The sequence below is a fragment of the Python bivittatus genome, unplaced genomic scaffold, assembly GCF_059951505.1.
Source record: "Python bivittatus isolate LINGU-HERP-01145 unplaced genomic scaffold, Pbiv_v1 ctg000080_np1212, whole genome shotgun sequence".
Classification (NCBI taxonomy): domain Eukaryota; kingdom Metazoa; phylum Chordata; class Lepidosauria; order Squamata; family Pythonidae; genus Python; species Python bivittatus.
In genome coordinates, this window is record NW_028277035.1 from 61,091,907 (window position 1) to 61,110,815 (window position 18,909).

Here is an 18,909-nt window from a genome sequence, read left to right on the forward strand (position 1 = left end):
TCTTGCTTTCTTGAACTTCACCCATCCTCTCCTTGCTGTAAAACAAACTCCTTTTGTAGCACTTAAAGTCATGTAAGATGTACTGTATAGTTAAGTTCAGAAATTATTGATGTTGACTCAAAACTGTCGGAAATGCATTTTTCAAGCACTTCTGAAAACTGGCTCAGCTGTGTGCATTTTGTCTGATATCGGCAGCAGAGTCCCCTGGTGATTTGCAGTATTATAACTTCAAAATGAATACAGTTGATTGCTGTTTTCTCCCTAGAATTGTTTGCAACCTCCCTCTTTTTTAATACACCCGTGGTGCAACAAGCAGCCTTGTCTTTTGCAGAGAGGTTTGCTTGGGACACTCTATTTCCTCAAAGTTTAACTAACTAAAATAAATCTTGTAATTTCATATTAATGAACTCAGCATTTATAGAATAATTACACTGACTTATCTGCTGCGCATCTTTTGAAGTTCTAGTGTTTTGATGTAACTCTTCCTGATCTTTAATTACTACTGCTCTTTCCCTCTTCAGCAAGTAACAGCTACTGGGTTTTGTAACATAACAGCAAAATGTATTGATATATTTTATACTTGAATTGCCTTACAGTGAAAGCAGTATGCTTGAAGCCCTGTATTGGAGAAGACTAGCTTTTTTTTGTAGTATGGAATGTTTGTTCATAGAAACCTGGTTTGTTCCATCCTGGCTCAGCTCAGATAGCGTGACCAGAGAAGCATTAATTCCATAGGCTAAAAATTCTGGCAATGTTTTGTTAACTGACTGAAGGCTCCTGCTTCCATTCCTCTGCTGTGAGGGATATCCAGGACCCTAAATGAGTAGAATTCAAAGTCCCCCCCCCCCTCAGTTTTTTGTCTCTACAGGTATCTGCCTGTAGAGACCGACATAACAGGTGAAGGACTCAGAGAAGCTGGCAGGAGACCCAGATGTGGTCTGTCAGCTGCTAGTTGTCATCCATTCACTTTGAAAAACAGTTACTTGCTACAGTGATAAGTCAGTAGGTCTAGAGCTGGAAAAGAAATTCATTACAGGTGTCGGGGGGGGGGGATGATGCAGTCTGCCAGAATGTATTCTATAGTGAGCAACAGTAGACCAGAATCCTCCCACATTTATCATTTTTCACTCAGAAAGTGCCACCAAATCACTTATTTGGGAAAAATATACATGTAAATTGGGGGAAGTTGTAAATACAATAACTGAATGGGTCGGGGGTCAGCATTAATTCAGATTGTTCACTAGAAGTTCATTCCTTTCCTTTCCAGGAAATGTGAAGAGCAGGGCACGTGTTGGCCTTTTCCAAAGGGGAAGATTAGATAGCACCATCTCTAGCATGCAGCATTTGAAGTACTTTCAGATGAACTTCCCAGACTTTGTTCTCCCCAGGCCTTTTCTTTTGGGAGGAAGTCCAGTCAGTCACAATTTAAAAATGGCATATGCTGAGTGGGTGAATGGTATAGAGCAGTGTTTTTTAAGCTTGGCAACTTTAAGATGTGTAGACTTCAACTCCCAGAATTCCCCAGCCAACATGTTTCCTTGTTCTGCTTATGTAAGAACAAAGGGAATGCATCCAAAGCATAGGACTTTTCTAACCTCTTTTCAAGTTTTCCAAAAAACTTGGGTCAATCCTGCCACAAACAGTATATATCTGTCTGACTCGTAGTGCCAACTCATGGAGAGTGATAGCCATGCCAACTCAGAGTGAAACGAAATAACACAATGGTCAGGAAATGGACAAATTTATGCTAGTCATCTTGTAAGATTCATAACCTGAAGATCAGTCTGTACTTAAATAACTTTTATTGGATTATTCATTACTGCATATAATGCCTCGACTTTGTACATTTCTACTTGACTTAATGATCTCTTATAAATAGGGTGGAGTGTGTTTCTTGGTGGCCATATGCCTCTCATGCAGCGTTTCTTACATAAAGCCCTGTTGAAACATACCAACTAATTAAGATTCAGGAAAGACAGTGGCTGTGATTCTGTGGAGCATTCATACGCACTGGATGTGAAAATTATGCTGTAGTAGCAGGCTGTGGGACAGGTTGATGCATGAGATCCGTATGTGCTTTGGAAGGAAGCAGAAATGCACACCTGGAACGTTACTGAATCTCAGAAGATTTCTACTCATGTTTGCCTGTGCTGGTCTTTCCCACAGAAAATCTTTCCCTTGCTTTAGGAAAAGCACTTAAATTATAGCTAGAGGATATGTTTGTGCTAATGTACTTTATATGGGGAACTGTTTTTAATTTTTATTTATTTATTTTAAATTATTGTGCTTATCTTCCTGCTGGAAGTTGACAGTTTGGAAATATGCAAAAATGATCAAAGCAGAATAAAAGTGGAAATTAACACGGGGGGAAATGTGGTTCATGTCAGCAGGAGTGAAATAAAACCTCATAATCCACATACTCAGAATCACCCCTCAAAGGGCCAGGTCTTCATCAGGTGCCATAAAGCATATCTTCTCCAGGAGTGCAGTCTGCAGCATTAACTTACTCCACCTGCCGTACCTTATTTTGTAAAGAGAGTGTGCATAGATTTGTAGGCGCTTAAGCTTTAAGACACATGTGGAAACAGGCAGCCATCCAACTGGCCACAATTTCTGCCCAGCCAACAAGCAGCTAAGAAAATAATTATCCTGTATTTGCAGCAGACTAGGATGGGTTGGAATATGATTTAGTTGCTTAGCCATGCCATAAACCCGTCTACTTACCTTACTGTTTAGCCAGCCTTGTCAGTGATCTAAATAAAGTTTGTGGATGTTTTTAAAGGGTCATTCAAAATAGAAATATGCCATCTGAATGCTTTAGTAAAAGAGTGCCAGGAAAGGCATAATTGGTTTTATTATAGAATAAGCTAGTGTAGAGCACTCCAAGACGTTGCTAGATCCTAGAACAGGTAGTGCTTCTTAATGTGCTGGAGAGGAGTTACCCCTGTGGCTTGACAGACAGAAGAAACGTCTTTGAAGTTTTAACCAAATTAGGAGCATATGATGATGACGTACACCAGCTTTCAAACATTGGCCTATTTAGGCCATAAATGTTGGCATTGGCTGGTAGTAACTATTCTGGCAGGAATGTTTCCAGTGTTGTTTAGAGGCCTGCATGCAAACTGTTTGCTTTGCTATCATCCTCCAGCCCTGTTTGCAGACAAAATTTGACTCGGGGCTAATGGTGAGCTACTAGTTTTGTGGGTGACAAGAAATGCCTGTAAAAAAAATGAGGTTTCATTTAACTTTCAGATGTTGCTCTTTAATCTGATACATATTGTAGAGCATTTACACTCAAGGCTTCCTTGTGGTTGTTGTGGCCTAGTATACGCTATCTCCTCATACTGAGATATGTAAGAATTTAAAATGTGCATATGTGTTTAAATCTTTTGCATTTGTTACATGTACTTTTCAGTTGTGGCTGTATGGGTGTCCAGCAGAAGACTGGTTCTGTACAGAAAAATATGGTGGGTTCTGAGGGTGTGAATACACGTCACTCTACCATGCCAATATTGTTCGAGTTAAGCCACTGTGCTGTGTTTTGTTTTTTTTCCAGACCATCAGAAGATGTGCTACTCTGCATTGGTGCTGGCGATGATATTTTGTATGGGAGAACCTCTACCATACCATCACTATGGTGAGAATGATTTCCACCATAATGGAGAAGTAGGTGGCAAGCATCCATTTAATAGAACTGGTTTCTTGTACTCTGTCTACCTATAATTAAATGGAGACAGTTTGATCAGAGCCTCTTCTTCACAGTCTGGGAAAAGGCTGCCAGAAAGCTTACAAAAGGTTAGGAGAGCAGGAAGGAGTCCACCTAAAGGAAACCTTATCTATTTTTGTTCGTGCGTTGAGTTCAGTTCCCCTAAGATTGCTCAAATTTCCTGCAGAAATATTTCCAGATCTCTCTTACTAACTGGGAAAGTACCCTAAGGATGATAAAGTAACTTAAGTCCTTAACAGAAACTATGCAAATCAGAGCTTGTGACAGCATCTATCTGGCTTCTAGAACAAGCTCTAGGATGGATCCCGGTGTTCTTTAAACTATTTGCATTGTACTTCAGATGTATGTGTTATATTTTTAATCCATCCATTCCACAAACATTCTAATACACAACATCAAGAGAACCTAGGCTATCAAGCAGTACAAAAGAACCATAAATAAAATAAATTTCTAATGTTGTATTAGAACTAAAATTAGCTACTTGTTTATTGCAGTGAATAGATATAAAAATACCATGATAGTTTTGGGGACACTTCAGAAAAAGCAAAGGGCAGGCTTATAGTATAGGGCAACTTGCTAACCAGAAATAAGAGTTTTTTAAAGGCCAAACTAGAATATCTGGATTGTAATTTTTTTTAGTTTTTTCCTCACCAACAAGAAAAAGCAATAAATCACCGATTTATCTTCCAAGCACTGATCCAGGTAGCCCTTCACCATCAAACTGTTTGACTGGCAGAACAGATAGCAGTTTTGGGGCAGCAGGGAAGTATTAAAGAAGATGTCAATTCCCCTTGGAATTTTGGGAGCAACATATGCCAAGCTGGACAATATAAGAGAGTAAACAAAGACCTCTGCTTTTATTGGCTTTGCTGTTTTATCTTGGTGTGATCCTACAATTGTTTTCTTAAGATAATTTTATTCACATGAGGTGTAGAGCTTTCATAATAGATATAGCAAACAATGATGGGTGGCTAGAGTTTAGGCTTAATTGTAACTAGACAGACTATTGTGGGATAGGTAAATATGTGCCTGTGATGCAGTAGATAAAGAGATTTATCCCTGGCATACAGATCACTTTCAAGAAGATGTCTGTTCCTCAATGGCATAGAGTTCAGTTTTGGAGTGGAAATCTTTGCTGAATCTGCAGTAACAGAAATAGTGTGTGGGCTTCAGGCAGAAGTTGGGGAAACTTGCTTAACCATCAATCTCCCCCAAATTCTTTTTTTCTCAAATTGAGAAATAGATAGTAGAAATTGCAACTGTGTATGGGGATACAAGAAAAACAGTAGTGAATAAAGTATTGGTTTGATATGCCCCCCTAGAGCATATCATTCTCCCCTCCAAACTGTGTCCTCCCTCTCCCTCTGCTCTAGAGATATTCCTCAGGAGATTTGAGTTCATAGGTACAGGTCTACAAATAAACGTAATTTGTCTCCTACATATCTCACCACCTTAATCATGTGCCAGCTAGCTCCAAGAATGGCTGGTTTTAACCAGTAAGGTTAACATCCATCTCATGCTGGAGTTAATCCAATCCATGTAAAAATGCAATGTCTGTGTTTTTCTCTTTTTCACAGAGCATCTCAATTCCCAATTTATTCAGTTCCTATTAAATGTGATTGAGGATGGATTGCCATCAGATAACACAGACCAGCTGCCTGATCTGTTCATTAATGTTCTTCTGGCTTTTAATCTTCACATTCCAGGTCAGTGGTGGTAGTTTTACCAACTGAGATTATATTGGGATTTCAATGAATGTGAAACTTCTTTTCTCTGTCATATGCTGACCTGCAAACAGCCTGAACTTGCACATGTTGTAGAATAAGGGATATTTTGTGCTTCAGAATTCTGAAAGTAGGAGGGCTTTCTTCTTAAGGGAAGGAAAAGGAAAGGAAGCCATTCTTAAGAAAGGCTTAAGCTTTTCCTGAACTCACCAGCCAATCCCACCTGAGATAAACAGCCAGCCTTGGTATGGCATCCTAGTGCCCCCAGAGCATCTGATAAATCGTCCCAATGTTGAGGGAGGTTGTGGTTGTTTCCCAAAAGACCCTCTCCATGTAGTCCCATTTCTACACAGGCAAAACTGGGGAAAAATACACTGTATCTTTATAATGCCATTAAAGGTTATTAGAAAGGTGGGTTTAACTCCTAGATAGTTTATGATTTGCTGGCTAAACCCAGGATATCATAAATGAAACATGGTAACTGGGGAAAGCAACAGTCAATCTACCCCAAGAGGTTGGCTTTCTTTCACATTCTATAAAATTGAGGAGAAGCACTCAGAAAAAGAGGAGAAAAGAAGAGAGACCATGAGGGCCTGCCTGTGAACTCCCATGCAGGAGGCCCAGGTCATCTGTCTCCAACCATCTTCTCTGCAATGAATTGAACATCCACTGAAATCCAAGAGTTTATTCAAGGAGGCAATAAATGATTAGTTTAGCTAGAATGACTATGTTGATTTTATTTGGAATGTTGTGTGTATTATTTATTTAGATTTAGAAGGCTGCTCAAATCCAAATGACTTGGGGTGGCTTACATAATTAAAAGAAAACAATTTGAAGGAAAAGAACATGTGCATCCAGACAAAATACATGTTACATAACAAAAACTCCACCAAGGGCTCAGCAACCAACCTAATCCCAAATGTGGGGTACAACCATGTTTTCCAAGACTTGGGGAACTCTTGTAGGGTGGAAGCCATGTGAATCACTGGGGTGATGCTATTCCAGAGGGCAGGTGCTGCAGCAGAAAAGATAAGCTTCCAGGGTCCTGCTAGAGTACATTGCTTGACAGAAGGGACCCAGAGCACCTGTACTCTGCCCAGTCTTACTGGATGGGTAGAAACAAGTGGTTGCTCAAATAATCAAGCCCTATGCCAGGAAGAGCATTATAGGTGACAATCAAGATCTTGAATTGCACTTGGAAGTCAACTGGCCACCAATGCAGCTCATGGGGCAACAATGACACATGGATGTAGCTATCACTGCCTGTGCCACTGCATTTTGGACCAGCTGCATCTTTGAGTGTTCTTCAAGGGCAGCCCCACATAGAGTGTGTGCAATAGTCCATCCATGAGGTGACTAGGATGTGAATGGCCATCTGAAGGAATGGGCACAGCTTGCACACAAGATGGACCTGTGCAAAAGCCCTCCTGACCCCAGCTGCCACCGCTCCTCAAGCAATAGCTGTGACTTCAGAAAGACCCCCACCTTGCGCACTAGTCTTGAATGGGGAAGTCCCACCCTATCCAAGACAAATGGTGAAAAATTCCCAGATCCAAAGGGTCCAGACAGCCACAGCACTCTTTCTTGGCAGGATTGAACCTGAGTCTGTTCCTCCCCACCCAGACCTGAACGAAGTCCAGACACTGGGTCAGGATATTGTTGCCTTCCTGTCCGTTTCCTATATATCTCTTTTCTCCCCAAAAATCCTTTTATCTAGAGATATAAAATTTCTTTATTAAGGAAATTTCTCATTAAAACTTTCTCCACATGCAAAGGATACATGGCTGCGTAGCTACCTCTTGGGTTTCAGAATTAGAACAAAATTCTAGAGCCCAAGAAGCCCACTGCTTTTAATCCTGGATTTGAGCACATACCCGTCATGACTAGGTAGCTACATCCTTCATGAATTTGCCTAACACCCTTTAAAGTCTATGGCAGCTACCATGTTCTGCAGTTAACCATATTTTAAATGAAGAACTATCTCTTTGATTTGAATCTCTCCAACAGTCACCAAATGAATCTGTGTTCTAGTATTTTGGGGGGGGGGGCAGGGGGAAAAACATTTTTGTGTTTTAATTGCACACATGATTATTTATAAGCCTCTGCTGTGTCACCTCTTAATTAGCCTTTTGACAGGCTATCGTGTACTACTGTACCCTCAGTAATGTATTACTGTGCACTCATTTCATTCTCATCCCATAGGAATGATTCATCTTGAATCAGATGTTCCCTTGCTTCTGCTGCTTTCCCCTGTGACTAAAGCATGTGTGTAAGAGCATGAATGTTCATAGTCTCATAATCTTTCATTTTGCAACTAGAAATTCAGAGCTGGAATGCTGGGATAAGGTTCCAGCTCTGCTTATAACAGAACCACTTTCCATTTTCCAATACCCACCTCACAGTCCTACTGGTGTGTACAAAGCCTGGGTTGCATGGGTTAAAACTTCAGGAACCTCTGCTTTAAGGGAGAGGGCATTTCACAGGACTCTTATCAGTGTAATTCTGCAGTTAGCCAGGCATCTTCTTCCTTTTAGTGAGTGGCACATTTTCTGCTTATCCCTTGCTGTGCCTTGTGAATCTCATTAATTGTAGAAGCATTGGAGTCGTCCTTTCATTGTTCCCGCCTAGTCAAACCTTTTGGGAAGCAGCTTAAGTTATTCTGGCTGGTAGTGACTGCAAACTTTTTAAAAATAATAATAAAGCAGGTCAAAAGGTGCTATGATGTTGGCTTACCTCTTAACCCCAGGCAATTTGGCAGTTGTCATACTGTTAAATGTTAGGTGTCATTTCTTAATTGCTTAGTGCATTTGCAAATGATGCCATCCCACATTGCATCGTTTGGATGACAGGTGGGGTGGGGAATAAAAAACTACTTACTATATCCAGCAACTTGCTATATAGTTAAGGAAAAACATCATTAGTATGTGGATGGTAATGTGGGGTTTTTTCTTGCACACATAGAATTAATCATGTGAGTGGATCAAGTTCATTTTCTTTGCCCTTTTATTCATTTTTTTCTTCCTTATTGTGCTGCTTAGTATTAGAAATTACCCAGTTACACCTGCTGGACCACATAGCATTGGGAATTATTCTTTCTGTTTGGAATATGGTGGAAAACTGAAACGTCTCCTAATCAGGCACTCATTAAAAGATCCTCAGTCTCTTTATTGGGACTTTGTACGTCTGTGTTTAAATGAAACACTCCATCCATTGAGTCTTATGAATCCAGGATTTAAATGCCTGAAAAGTCTACTTTATGTTCAGCTACTTCAGGATGGTACATGGACTTCCTTGGCAGAAGTCTTAGTGACCTGCTTTGTACATCTCCCAGGGTACACTGGGGCTCTTGGATTTGCTCTCTCATGTTACTCTGACTGATTGATGGAAGCAGAGTATCTAATTAAAATTTATTTTAAATGTCTGTCTAAAGTATTTGGGGCCATTGCAAATTCTGATAGCAGAAAAAGATCTGTAAAATATGCTCTCTCTCCCTCTCTCTGCACACAGACTCAAACATGTGGTATCTGTGCTATGTAAGGATGCCCATGTATGTGTGTATATAGAAAACAAAAGGAATTCTAGATTAAAACAAACCATCACCAAAATCTTACTCATAAATGTATTACAAATAGTGCTTACATTTTAAAAATATCAAGAACAAATAAATATTTCTTTAAGCAGTTTTACAAAGTGGTAGAGCAGACTTTGTCAGGAAATCAAACACACAAAACTCTGATATAAAGCATAACCTTAACAAAATCCTTTAATTAAAAATCTTCCCTTCGGATCAGGGTGGGGAGAGGCCATCTTGTTGATTCTTCCTAATGTCATTCGCATTATTCACTTGATTTTAAGATGGCAGGCAAAACAAAAAACAACACTTCAAACAGTATTTTACAGGCAGGAAGAGGGGCTGCTGGCATTGCCCAGCATCCTGTCATCTGTTGCTACATCTTCATTGCAGATTCTGTAAAAGTCATGCCCATGGTGTATGGCACAATAACGCTGATTCCAGAAGGAGAGGCAATACCAGTGGGCCACCACTGTGGGGCATTGGTTGAGCTCTTTCTGGATACCTCTTATTTGCTGCAGTGAAAAAGAGTGGGTGAGCTTAGTTTTTTAAAATACTTGTGGGAATAACTTCGGCTATTTAGTTAATCAGACGTCATTTGCTGACTGGAGAGTTAGAGAAATTTCAGCTTGCTTGTCACAACGTAAGTCTTCAAGTACAGTTCCGCAGCATAAGCCAGTCTTTGCCAAAATAGGATTTTTTAAAGATATATTAGTCTAAAATTCCCATAATTTCCAAATAGCCTGGCTGGAGCATATTCAGATTGCAGAAGTCTAGAGTAAGTCCTGATGAACATTGTACAAGCAGACCGGGACTGCCTGTTCTGAAATTAAAGCAGCAATGAAACACCAGCACTTTACATAAATATATCAAAGTTTCTATAGTTTAGATTTCTGTGCTTTGTTCTGTGACTCTTAAAATGAGAGTTAGGGTTACCTACTTCTGTTTTTTGAGAATGGATAATAGCAAATGCTGAGGTTCTGTGTACCACAATAATGACAAAAACACATGTTTTAAAAGTAGTGCTGTTGATTGTTATAGCTGTACAAATAAAATATAGGTGCAATTATGTGTTCCAGCTGAAAAAAGATTCAGGGGATGGTTCCACAAACAGTTGCAAGCTTTGCCATTACCACTGAAAAGACTCACCTCCTTGATGGATCACAGGAAGGCTATTCGAAAAAAACTTAGAAAGTCTCTGCTCAAATGTATTATGCTATAAATAAGTTCTAAATGGGAAATAGATCAATTGCTGAAATCCTTGTAACTGTATCCTTTTAATCTCAGTAAATCTGTGAGATTTACAGATCTACAAAATTCTGTGAGAATCTTGGAGACAACTGCTTTCAGCTTGAGGCCGCTGCTACAAACCTTGACAAAAATAATGGAAGAGGGAGGCAAATACTCTAAATCAATGTTTCTCAACCTTAGCAACTTGAAGATGTGGGGCTCCAACTCCCAGAATTCCTCAGCCAGCAAGGAATCCACTTCCATCATGCAGTCCCTCCTTGCCTCACTTCCAGGCATTCCATAGCAGGATTGGAAGTGACAGCTCCTCTCTCACTCATCTGCAGTCAATTCAGGCGCCCAGCACTTGCACATACAAGCCAGTCTCAGGAGTCAGAGGGGCGCTCTTTAAGGAGTATAGTGGCACCCACAGTTCACAGGCATAAGTACAGTTTCCACCTGCCATTCCCACCCACCACTGCATTGTCTTAAACAAATTAGGTTCTTCCTCTGGGCACATGCATATCTGCTGGCTCTGCACCTAACCATAATCAAGTTGGTTGGTTGGTTGGTTTTTAAAGACTGAGGCTTAGATGGGGCTACCTTGCCAGCTTCCATTGCATTTACACCCATAAACTCTAGCAGTCCTGTTCCAAACTTTACAGCTGAATAGCTAACACAATTGAAAGTCAGTTGTCTGAGCTTACATCAAGGTTTATTTGCTTATTGTGTTTGTCTCTGTGTGTGTATAAAAACAAAATCCCCTCTCACCCCTATGGGTGGTATGTGTCTTCTTCAACCTCTCTGGGAGTTTGAGGGTTCTGTGCAGTATCTTAGCTGTTCCTAGCACTGCACTCTTCTGGACTGCTGTCGAATGACTTCATCTGGTGGCTTCATGTAGATGTTAAGTAAGAATGGGGAGAAAGTCAAGCCCTGAAGCACCCCACACAAGAAGAGTTGTGGGGCAGACTTGAGAAAGGAGGAGAAGCAGCATAATGCTGTGCTCCCAACTCCTAACCCCCCTGAGCCAGTCCAGAATTATACCACGGTTAATGGTATTGAAGATCTCTGGGAGGTCAAAGAGAGCAAGGATGGGTGCACTACCCCCATCCCACTCCCTCCAGAAGTCATCCACAAGTGCAACCAATGCAGTTTCAGTCCCATATGCCACCTGAACCCAGCTGGAAGGGGTCCAGGTAACCCACTTCATTCAGGGCCCTTGAAGCTGCAAGGCAACCACCTTCTCTAAAAAGGAAGGGTTGGAAACAGGGCACAAGTTGTCCAAAATGGTCTGCTCTAGGAATGGCTTCTTGAGGACAGGACAGACCACTGTCTCCTTAAGGGATGGCAGAACTGACCCCCCTCAAAGATGCATTCACCGCCAACCAGACTCAACCACACATCTCCCAGGCAGCCTTGACTAGCCCAGAGTAATATCAAGATGGCCAAACTTACAGCCCCAAGAATACTGTCTACTTCCCTGAGGATAACAAACTCAGGATCAAACTCAGCCCAGATAACCAAGGTAGGATGTGCATCAGTCAACTGATGGGATCTGAAGGCATAGTGAAGCAGGCAGACAAACAAACAGGCAGACATTTCTAATAAACCCTCTTCTTGTTTCTTAGTTCCAGAGCATAATGTGATCATGGTTACTGTGAAGAAGCACTCTAACATCAAAACATTCACAGAGAAACTGCTACTGCTTCTGAATCGTGGAGGTGAGGTTATTTGCTGTTCTATTATTTGTCCAATTTGTGACAGAAGTAGTGGGAGAGTCAGTCTGAGGAAACTAGAGGCAGAGAGGGGTTGGTAAACAGGGTCTCAACTCCAGGAGATGTCTGCCTTTTAAAAGGTCTGGGTCAGGAAAACGAGGCCAGCATCTGCACTCAAGAGGCTGACCTGCTGAAATGCTGGCTTGGTTACTGTCCAGATGGCCTGCTTGTAAATGGCCTTCTAGATCATTTGCCTGGGCATAGTTCTACCCAGCAACACTGGGATCATGGTTCCTCAGACATACAACTAAAAAACGGAATATCTATGTCTTCCTAAACATCCAGCCCTAATGGTTGTAATAAACCACAGCAACTGAAAAGCAGTCTGCATTCTGCCTCCGTCCTTCATAAGGTTCATCAGGCTGGTTTGGTTCAAAATAATGCTCTGCACCCAGTGAAATGTTCCAGTCCAATATATGAGCAGTGTGATAGCTTGATTCATTTCCCAATATATGTTTCATGTATCACAAGAAAGGTACAGTCTAGCTTCTTAGGGAATCCTTTTCTTTCCCCCCTCCTCCTTCATCTTTCAATTAGTCGAACCATGGATTACTTTTTCCAGCAGTGAGCTCTGTGTTAAATCTCCTGAATCTGTACAGCCTATAGTAAAGCACTTCATTTAAAATCTGGAAAGCTCTATTTCTAGACAGCCTAATATCACTGTGTCCATGCTTTCCTCGCAAAGCTTTGTACAGTTTAATGCCTCTAGGAGCAGAAGGGCTATATTTGTGTGTGAAGAGTTAAGTGTATATCATTTTGAAACAAAGGAAAAATTAAATCAACAAACTTTGCCTCAAATGTTGTTTGAAGATTGTAGTTCTTTATTTCTGGTTTATGTTCTTTTCCAGATTGAAAGTTGTGTTCTTTGCACCTTGTCAGCCAAGGGCTGATTTTAGTTTAATACTACTCAACAGAGCTTTTTCCCAAAGCCTTTAGCCTATTCCATTGCCAATATGTCCACTGTTTGGAGAATCCACTGAATATTGAGTAGGAAATTAAAGTTTTCGATAGAAGCCTCCTTAGAAATATGTTCTGCTTCCCCAGTAGAAAAGAAGAACCAGTATTTTCTAAAAACATTGTGGAATATATAGATTGCTTTCCTATTTCTTCATATAGACAGCAAATGCAATGGCCTGTTGAAAAAAATACTATCAGGGCAAACAAAATATTATGGCTGCTCAGTCCACATATTAAAAGATAGGCTGGTTTATTAATTGTAGCAAAGGGCCATGTACTCGGCCCTTTGCCCATTTACACATCTTAGTAGTCTACTTACATTTATATTGCTCAATTAAAAAGACAGTCCCGGCATCAGATTTCAGTCCCGGCCAAAATTACACCAAACCTGTAGTGTGGATTCCCATCGTTTTAGGCAAGAAAAAAACAGGTACTATAGTTCTAAACTAGGCTCTGTGAAAAATCCAAGCACCCTACATGATGATTACATGTTAGAACTGCCACTCAAAACCTGGGAACTCAGGGCATCTCCTTCCAATTTGTACTTTGAATGTAAAAAGGAATTGAGGAGAAAGGGATTTGGGAAGTGTGGATAGAAGGACAGGTCTGAGGGAAGCTCAGGGTCCTAGCTGTAGAAAAACTATATGTCAGAGAGAGAGACTGATATCGTTTTATTGCCAAGAAAGGCAAGGATTGGTGGCCTATAAATGAGTTGTAAAATATAAGCTATACTACTGTAAGTTTGAATTAAGGGAACCTGCTGACAAATCATTTAAAATTATTTAAGTTATTTCAATTCCTTTTGTTGTTGTTGCCTTCAAGTCAGGGTTGACTCCTGGCGACTCCCTGGACAAGTCCCTGCAGTTTTCTTGGCAAGATTTCAGAAGTGGTTTTCCTTTGCCTCCTTTCTAGGCTGAGAGAGAGGGACTGGCCAGGGTCACTCAACTGGCTTCATGCCTAAGGCAGGACTAGAATTCACCGTCTCCCAATTTCTAGCCTGGTGCCTTAACCACTACACCAAACTGGCTCTCCATTTCAGTTCCTTGCCTAAATGTATAAAAAGTAACTGAGCTGTTCTATAGCTTTTCCACATTCTACCAAGTCATGTTACCACAGACATATATAAAGAAATAGAGAAGAAAAGCAAAATAATTTCCAAATCTAGAATGGGTTTGGTCATGACAACAAAGCCAGTAGATCCTTTAGAGAAAATCCTGAATTAATGGGATTATGCTTTAATTTTGAAGAAAAAGAAAAGAAAAATGATAAAAGGACCTCCATGGCAGCGAAAGTACATGACCCCCTACCAAATCAAAACCAGAAAAAAATTAAAACCCTGGGCTTGCCTGTAATTCTTATATTCTTTCTGCAATTATATAATGCCCCTGATCTGTGTGCTAGCAAATATGTGAATGAATCAAAGGAAGGTTTCCTGGCCCAAAATTTTGCTCTCCAACCACATACGATGGTAGTTTAATACAAGCAGCAAAGACAACACCAAGTACATTTTCTCTGGCTGTTCCAAAGCTTAGCACTGCAAGCAACAAAACTTTCCTTTCTCATCCCACCATCTGGTCATCAGTAAAGGCCCCAGAAATTGTCAAAGGTCTCAAAGAGATTCTGATGCAAAAAGGAGATCTTGCAAAAGAAGAAAAGTTGAGTAAACATAGCTTCTTCTACCAGAGTATTTTAATTTCAGAAGAGTTGCATGAGTTGAAATGTTCTCTTTCAGGCAATTAAACCTGGGTAATTAAAAAGCACACAGAATTTTATGCCTTATTGATACATCTGCTGTCATTGTAGCTGAAGTCAATTCACTCTATCTAATGTTTCCTCTCTGGAATAATTTTCTTTAATAAAGGGATGTAAGCTGTGGCTTGGAAGTATTTGATCTGCCTGCATTGCTCATTCATGCACACACATCCTTCCAAAAGCCGTGCTGGTTTGGTTAGAACAAATGCTACTGTAATGCCTGTACCCTGCTATATAAATGACTGCCTTTTAGCCAAATGAGATATGGCAGTGCATGACAGAATATACCTCTTTCTGTCCTCTCACCAGATGATCCCGTGTGCATCTTTAAACATCAGCCCCAGCCACCACATTCTGTGTTAAAATTTCTTCAAGACATCTTCGCTTGCAGGGATACTGCAAGCATCTTCTACCACACAGACATGATGGTAATGATCGACATAATTGTGCGACAGATTTCGGATCTCTCCCCTGGAGAAAAGGTACCTATAGGAGGAAAGGCAGTTCTAGACCTTTCTCCTCAAGAGGGAAAAAAGCATGAATTAGGAGATGAATGTTTGGGGCATACAATGAACTAGAAAGGTAGAAGCTTCTCTGTCTTCTGAGATCTTGTTGCTATAGAATGAGGGGAGGAATCTGTGGCTCCCCATATTACCAAACTACAACTTCAGCTGCCCTAGTCAACAAAATCAGTGGGAGGGGAATTATAGTTCAGGAACATCTGGAGATCCAGAGGCTGTTCTAAAGCATGTACAGTATCCTCATATCTACAGAGTTGAATAGATTAATTAGATTTCATTTAGATTTAAATTAAATTAAATTTCTAAGGTAGGTAATAGTCAAGCTACAAATTGCATTAATTCTAAAGCATAATTACCTAAAGTGACATGCATGGGATTCTGATTCAGATTAGGACCACCTTGCATGTGGAGAGGAAGTTTAAATTGCTTGCTTCCATTCTTAAAATTTTCCCATGTGGCCGAGACAGAGGAATTTAAAAAAACAGGAAGAGGAGATGTCCTTCAGTGCCAGTAGAAGCTTTTCCTTTTCTTAATGGAGGCATTGTTGGGATTCAAGTCTTAAGATTTCTTGCTGAACGTATAAAAAAGCTTTTTTTTTTCTTTTCCTTCCCTTTTCAAAACATTCTTTAAAGGAAATGCAAATTCAGAGAATAAAGCAACTTTAGGGGCATTTAACCAACCCCATCCTATACTTTGTAGATTTGTGCACCTACTTCAGAATAAAAAAACAAGGATAGTTGCAAACTAATTAAAGCAGTGACATGTTTAACCTGCATGACATAACCAATAACACTTCTTTTTATTTATATGTTCCTTGGAATCACTGTCTCCAGATAATTATACTCTGGGTATCAGAGATATATTTTCTGGTAGTGATGGCATATGGAAGCACATTATATTAATGCTGTAGATTCTGCATTGCTTCCAAAAGCCAATTCAAGATGTCACCACTGAATTATGAGGCCATGACGGATTTAGAACTTTATAGCACAAAATGCTGCATTTGAAATCACCCAAATAACTTCCTAATATCATATGTAAAAAAAAAAAAAACTTGAATGGGTACAGATGCGTTTGGTTCTCAGTCTCTCCATTATATAGGCATGATTGTGCATCATAAATAAGATGATTTGGAATATTTTTTAAAAAAAATATTTTTGAAGGATATGTGTTCTAATTGATGGATTCAGCTCAAACTTTTTAAGGTAGTCTATATTTCTAGCCTAATAAATATAAGCGACTGAGTGCTATGTTTTGAGAGTTCACTCTGTGATTGACCTGTGACAGGTGAACACTGAGGATTGTACCTGTCCTTTCTGGATTTTCAGCAGCCTCAAAAGCTGGATTTGGGTGGGAGTGGGGAGTTGTCATTGAGCCCATGTATTTTTTCTTCAAAGAGAGAGAAAGGGACTTTCCTTGAAAGGGAACACTTAATATACCTTTGGGATTCTTTTTTATCATACAGCCTAAGTGAGTATTATATAAAAACTATTCAGCCAAATGACTTCCTCAAACTACTTGGAGAAGAAAAAACCCACTTATCTTGATGAGTGTGAAAACAAGGACAGTTCAAGAATCTCCTTCAAATCTATTCTGATGGCTTGTGAGGGTGTTCCTGCACTTCACAAAGATTGACTCTTTCCGAAATACATGTGTTTCCAGAAAGCTGCCCCCTCCATTTCTTTTCTTGCTTAAAGCTTTTTCACCGTCTTCTGCTCTTACAGCTGCGAATGGAGTACTTGTCTCTGATGCATGCTCTCCTGCGGTCTACGCCATACCTACAGCATAAGCACCGTTTAACTGACCTGCGGGGGACCTTCCAGCGCATCATGGTGGAAGAGGAGGAGAGTCAGCAGTGCCAGATGGACAAAAGGATAATCCAAGAGATCTATAAAGCGTTTCCGGAGATATCTCCTGGAGCCAGCTAACTGATTCAAGGAGAGAACAGTGTGGAATAAAAATACCTCTTGTGGCTATATCTTTCCCATCCTTTCCACTATTGCTCCTGCCTTATTAGCCCTTCAGGTGAGTCCTAGAGTTTCAAGGGAATGTTAAAAGACCTGAGGAAAGAAGTTTCCACACAGATGCCCACCAGCGTGAAGTGCACTAAAGACGGCCTTTCTGTGTCTGCATCTGGGGTTGGGGGAGAACTTAGAGATTAGAAGGAGATTTGGCACTTGAGTGCCATTGGCATGATTTGACTGAAAGTAGGAGAATATTATTATCTCCCTGGTGATCTTTGCCCTAAGAGAGGACAAGTGTGATCTAAATAACTATGCTGTTCTTAGAATTGTAAAGCAGGAAGTCTCTGTCATAAACACCTGTTCCTCCATGCATTTCTTGTCCTGCAGCTAGCTAAAAAGTGGAGTAGGCTAATGTTCTGGACAACATGCTTCAGTAACTTTGTGTCCGCTACATCTAGTGCAAAGTTGCTACAGCTCTAGTGAGGAGGGAGCTACTCGCTTCTCTTAATGTGCCCAGTGAATTTTCTGATCCATATATATGTATATGGGTCAAACTCCCTTCAAGACCCTAATCCAAGCAAGCACTGCTTGTCTTAAATGCTTCATGCAGTAGTGTTTACATTTGAATTTCTTGCACATTGAACAAGGACAAGAATACTGATTGTCCAGGCACTGCAGCAAGAGATCCTTCAAAAGGCCCGCCACTTAGGCTCACTGTTAAGGCGTGTCCTCTTTGAAAACTATTGCTTTTCTCCTGGTATGTGCTGGTCTTTTGCCTCTGGCGCTGCACGTATAAGGACTGTGTATCTGTAGGTGGCAGCGCACAGTGCTCTCTCTGCCTGCGGGTGTTCTTTGCCTTGAGCTTAGTGGCAATTGGTTCTGCCTAGCTTTACCTTTTCATACCTACCTGAGCCTGATGTCTGCTAGTGCTGCTCCTTAATATGCACAAGTTGGGAGAACTCCTCTTCACCTAATTTCTCCAGATCTGCTGCAAAATGGATTTACCCCCTTTCCCATTGAGCGCCTTTGACAGGCACATGCTCCGCTCCAGGCCGGGGCTGTAATATCTTAATAAACATGCATGCTGCCACAGCTCTTCACCGTGGGTAAACAAGAGCTTTGCAGCCTTTGCTGTAGCAGTAGCTTAAATTTAAACTGGAAATATTTGGATAACCTCTAAATCTGATAGATGCAGAAATACATTTGAAACCATTCCTTAGGACAGGGCATCTGTTGACAACGGTGCCCATCTAGGGAGCCTCTGCCATTGTCTGTCTTTCAAGTAGATAATCAAGACGTGAAGTAGAAGTTGCCATCCAAGATGAATGAACAGCGTATTTTTAAATATATATATATATTTAAAATAAAATCCTTGTGAATGTTGAAGGGGATTTGTATTTTCATAGAATCAAATAAACGTAGTCCACAGAGAAAAACATTTCCTCATTCTTGTCTTATTCAACAGCATTTCAGTGTTGCAGGGTATTGCGGGGTGTGTGTGTTATGAATGGTTACATTCCACTGCATTACTGCCATCTGACTAGCCTAATGGGTCAGTGTTGTGGGATTAGGTTTTTATTTGTACCTTCAGGCAGGAAGAGGAAAACAACTGCTGCTTATTTAGATGCATGCCATCCCCTTATCCTCCTCCCTTTCATGTTCTTCATGTTTAAAAGTAAGTCAGGCCATAC

At 40.6% G+C, this 18,909-nt stretch overlaps 1 protein-coding gene across 3 annotated transcripts in view; it reads left to right on the top strand.

The window, feature by feature from the left end:
* Positions 1-18,644, top strand: part of NCKIPSD (NCK interacting protein with SH3 domain) — a 98,146-nt gene extending 79,502 nt beyond the window's left edge. For all 3 annotated transcript variants that reach the window (XM_088134236.1, XM_088134237.1, XM_088134238.1), the window contains 5 exons: positions 3,557-3,637; positions 5,305-5,433; positions 11,878-11,970; positions 15,043-15,215; positions 16,979-18,644. In XM_088134236.1, the coding sequence (XP_087990362.1) occupies positions 3,557-3,637; positions 5,305-5,433; positions 11,878-11,970; positions 15,043-15,215; positions 16,979-17,182 (680 nt within the window). In that variant the 3' untranslated portion in view covers positions 17,183-18,644. The remainder of the gene's footprint in view (positions 1-3,556; positions 3,638-5,304; positions 5,434-11,877; positions 11,971-15,042; positions 15,216-16,978) is intronic.
* The last annotated feature ends 265 nt before the right edge of the window (positions 18,645-18,909 follow it).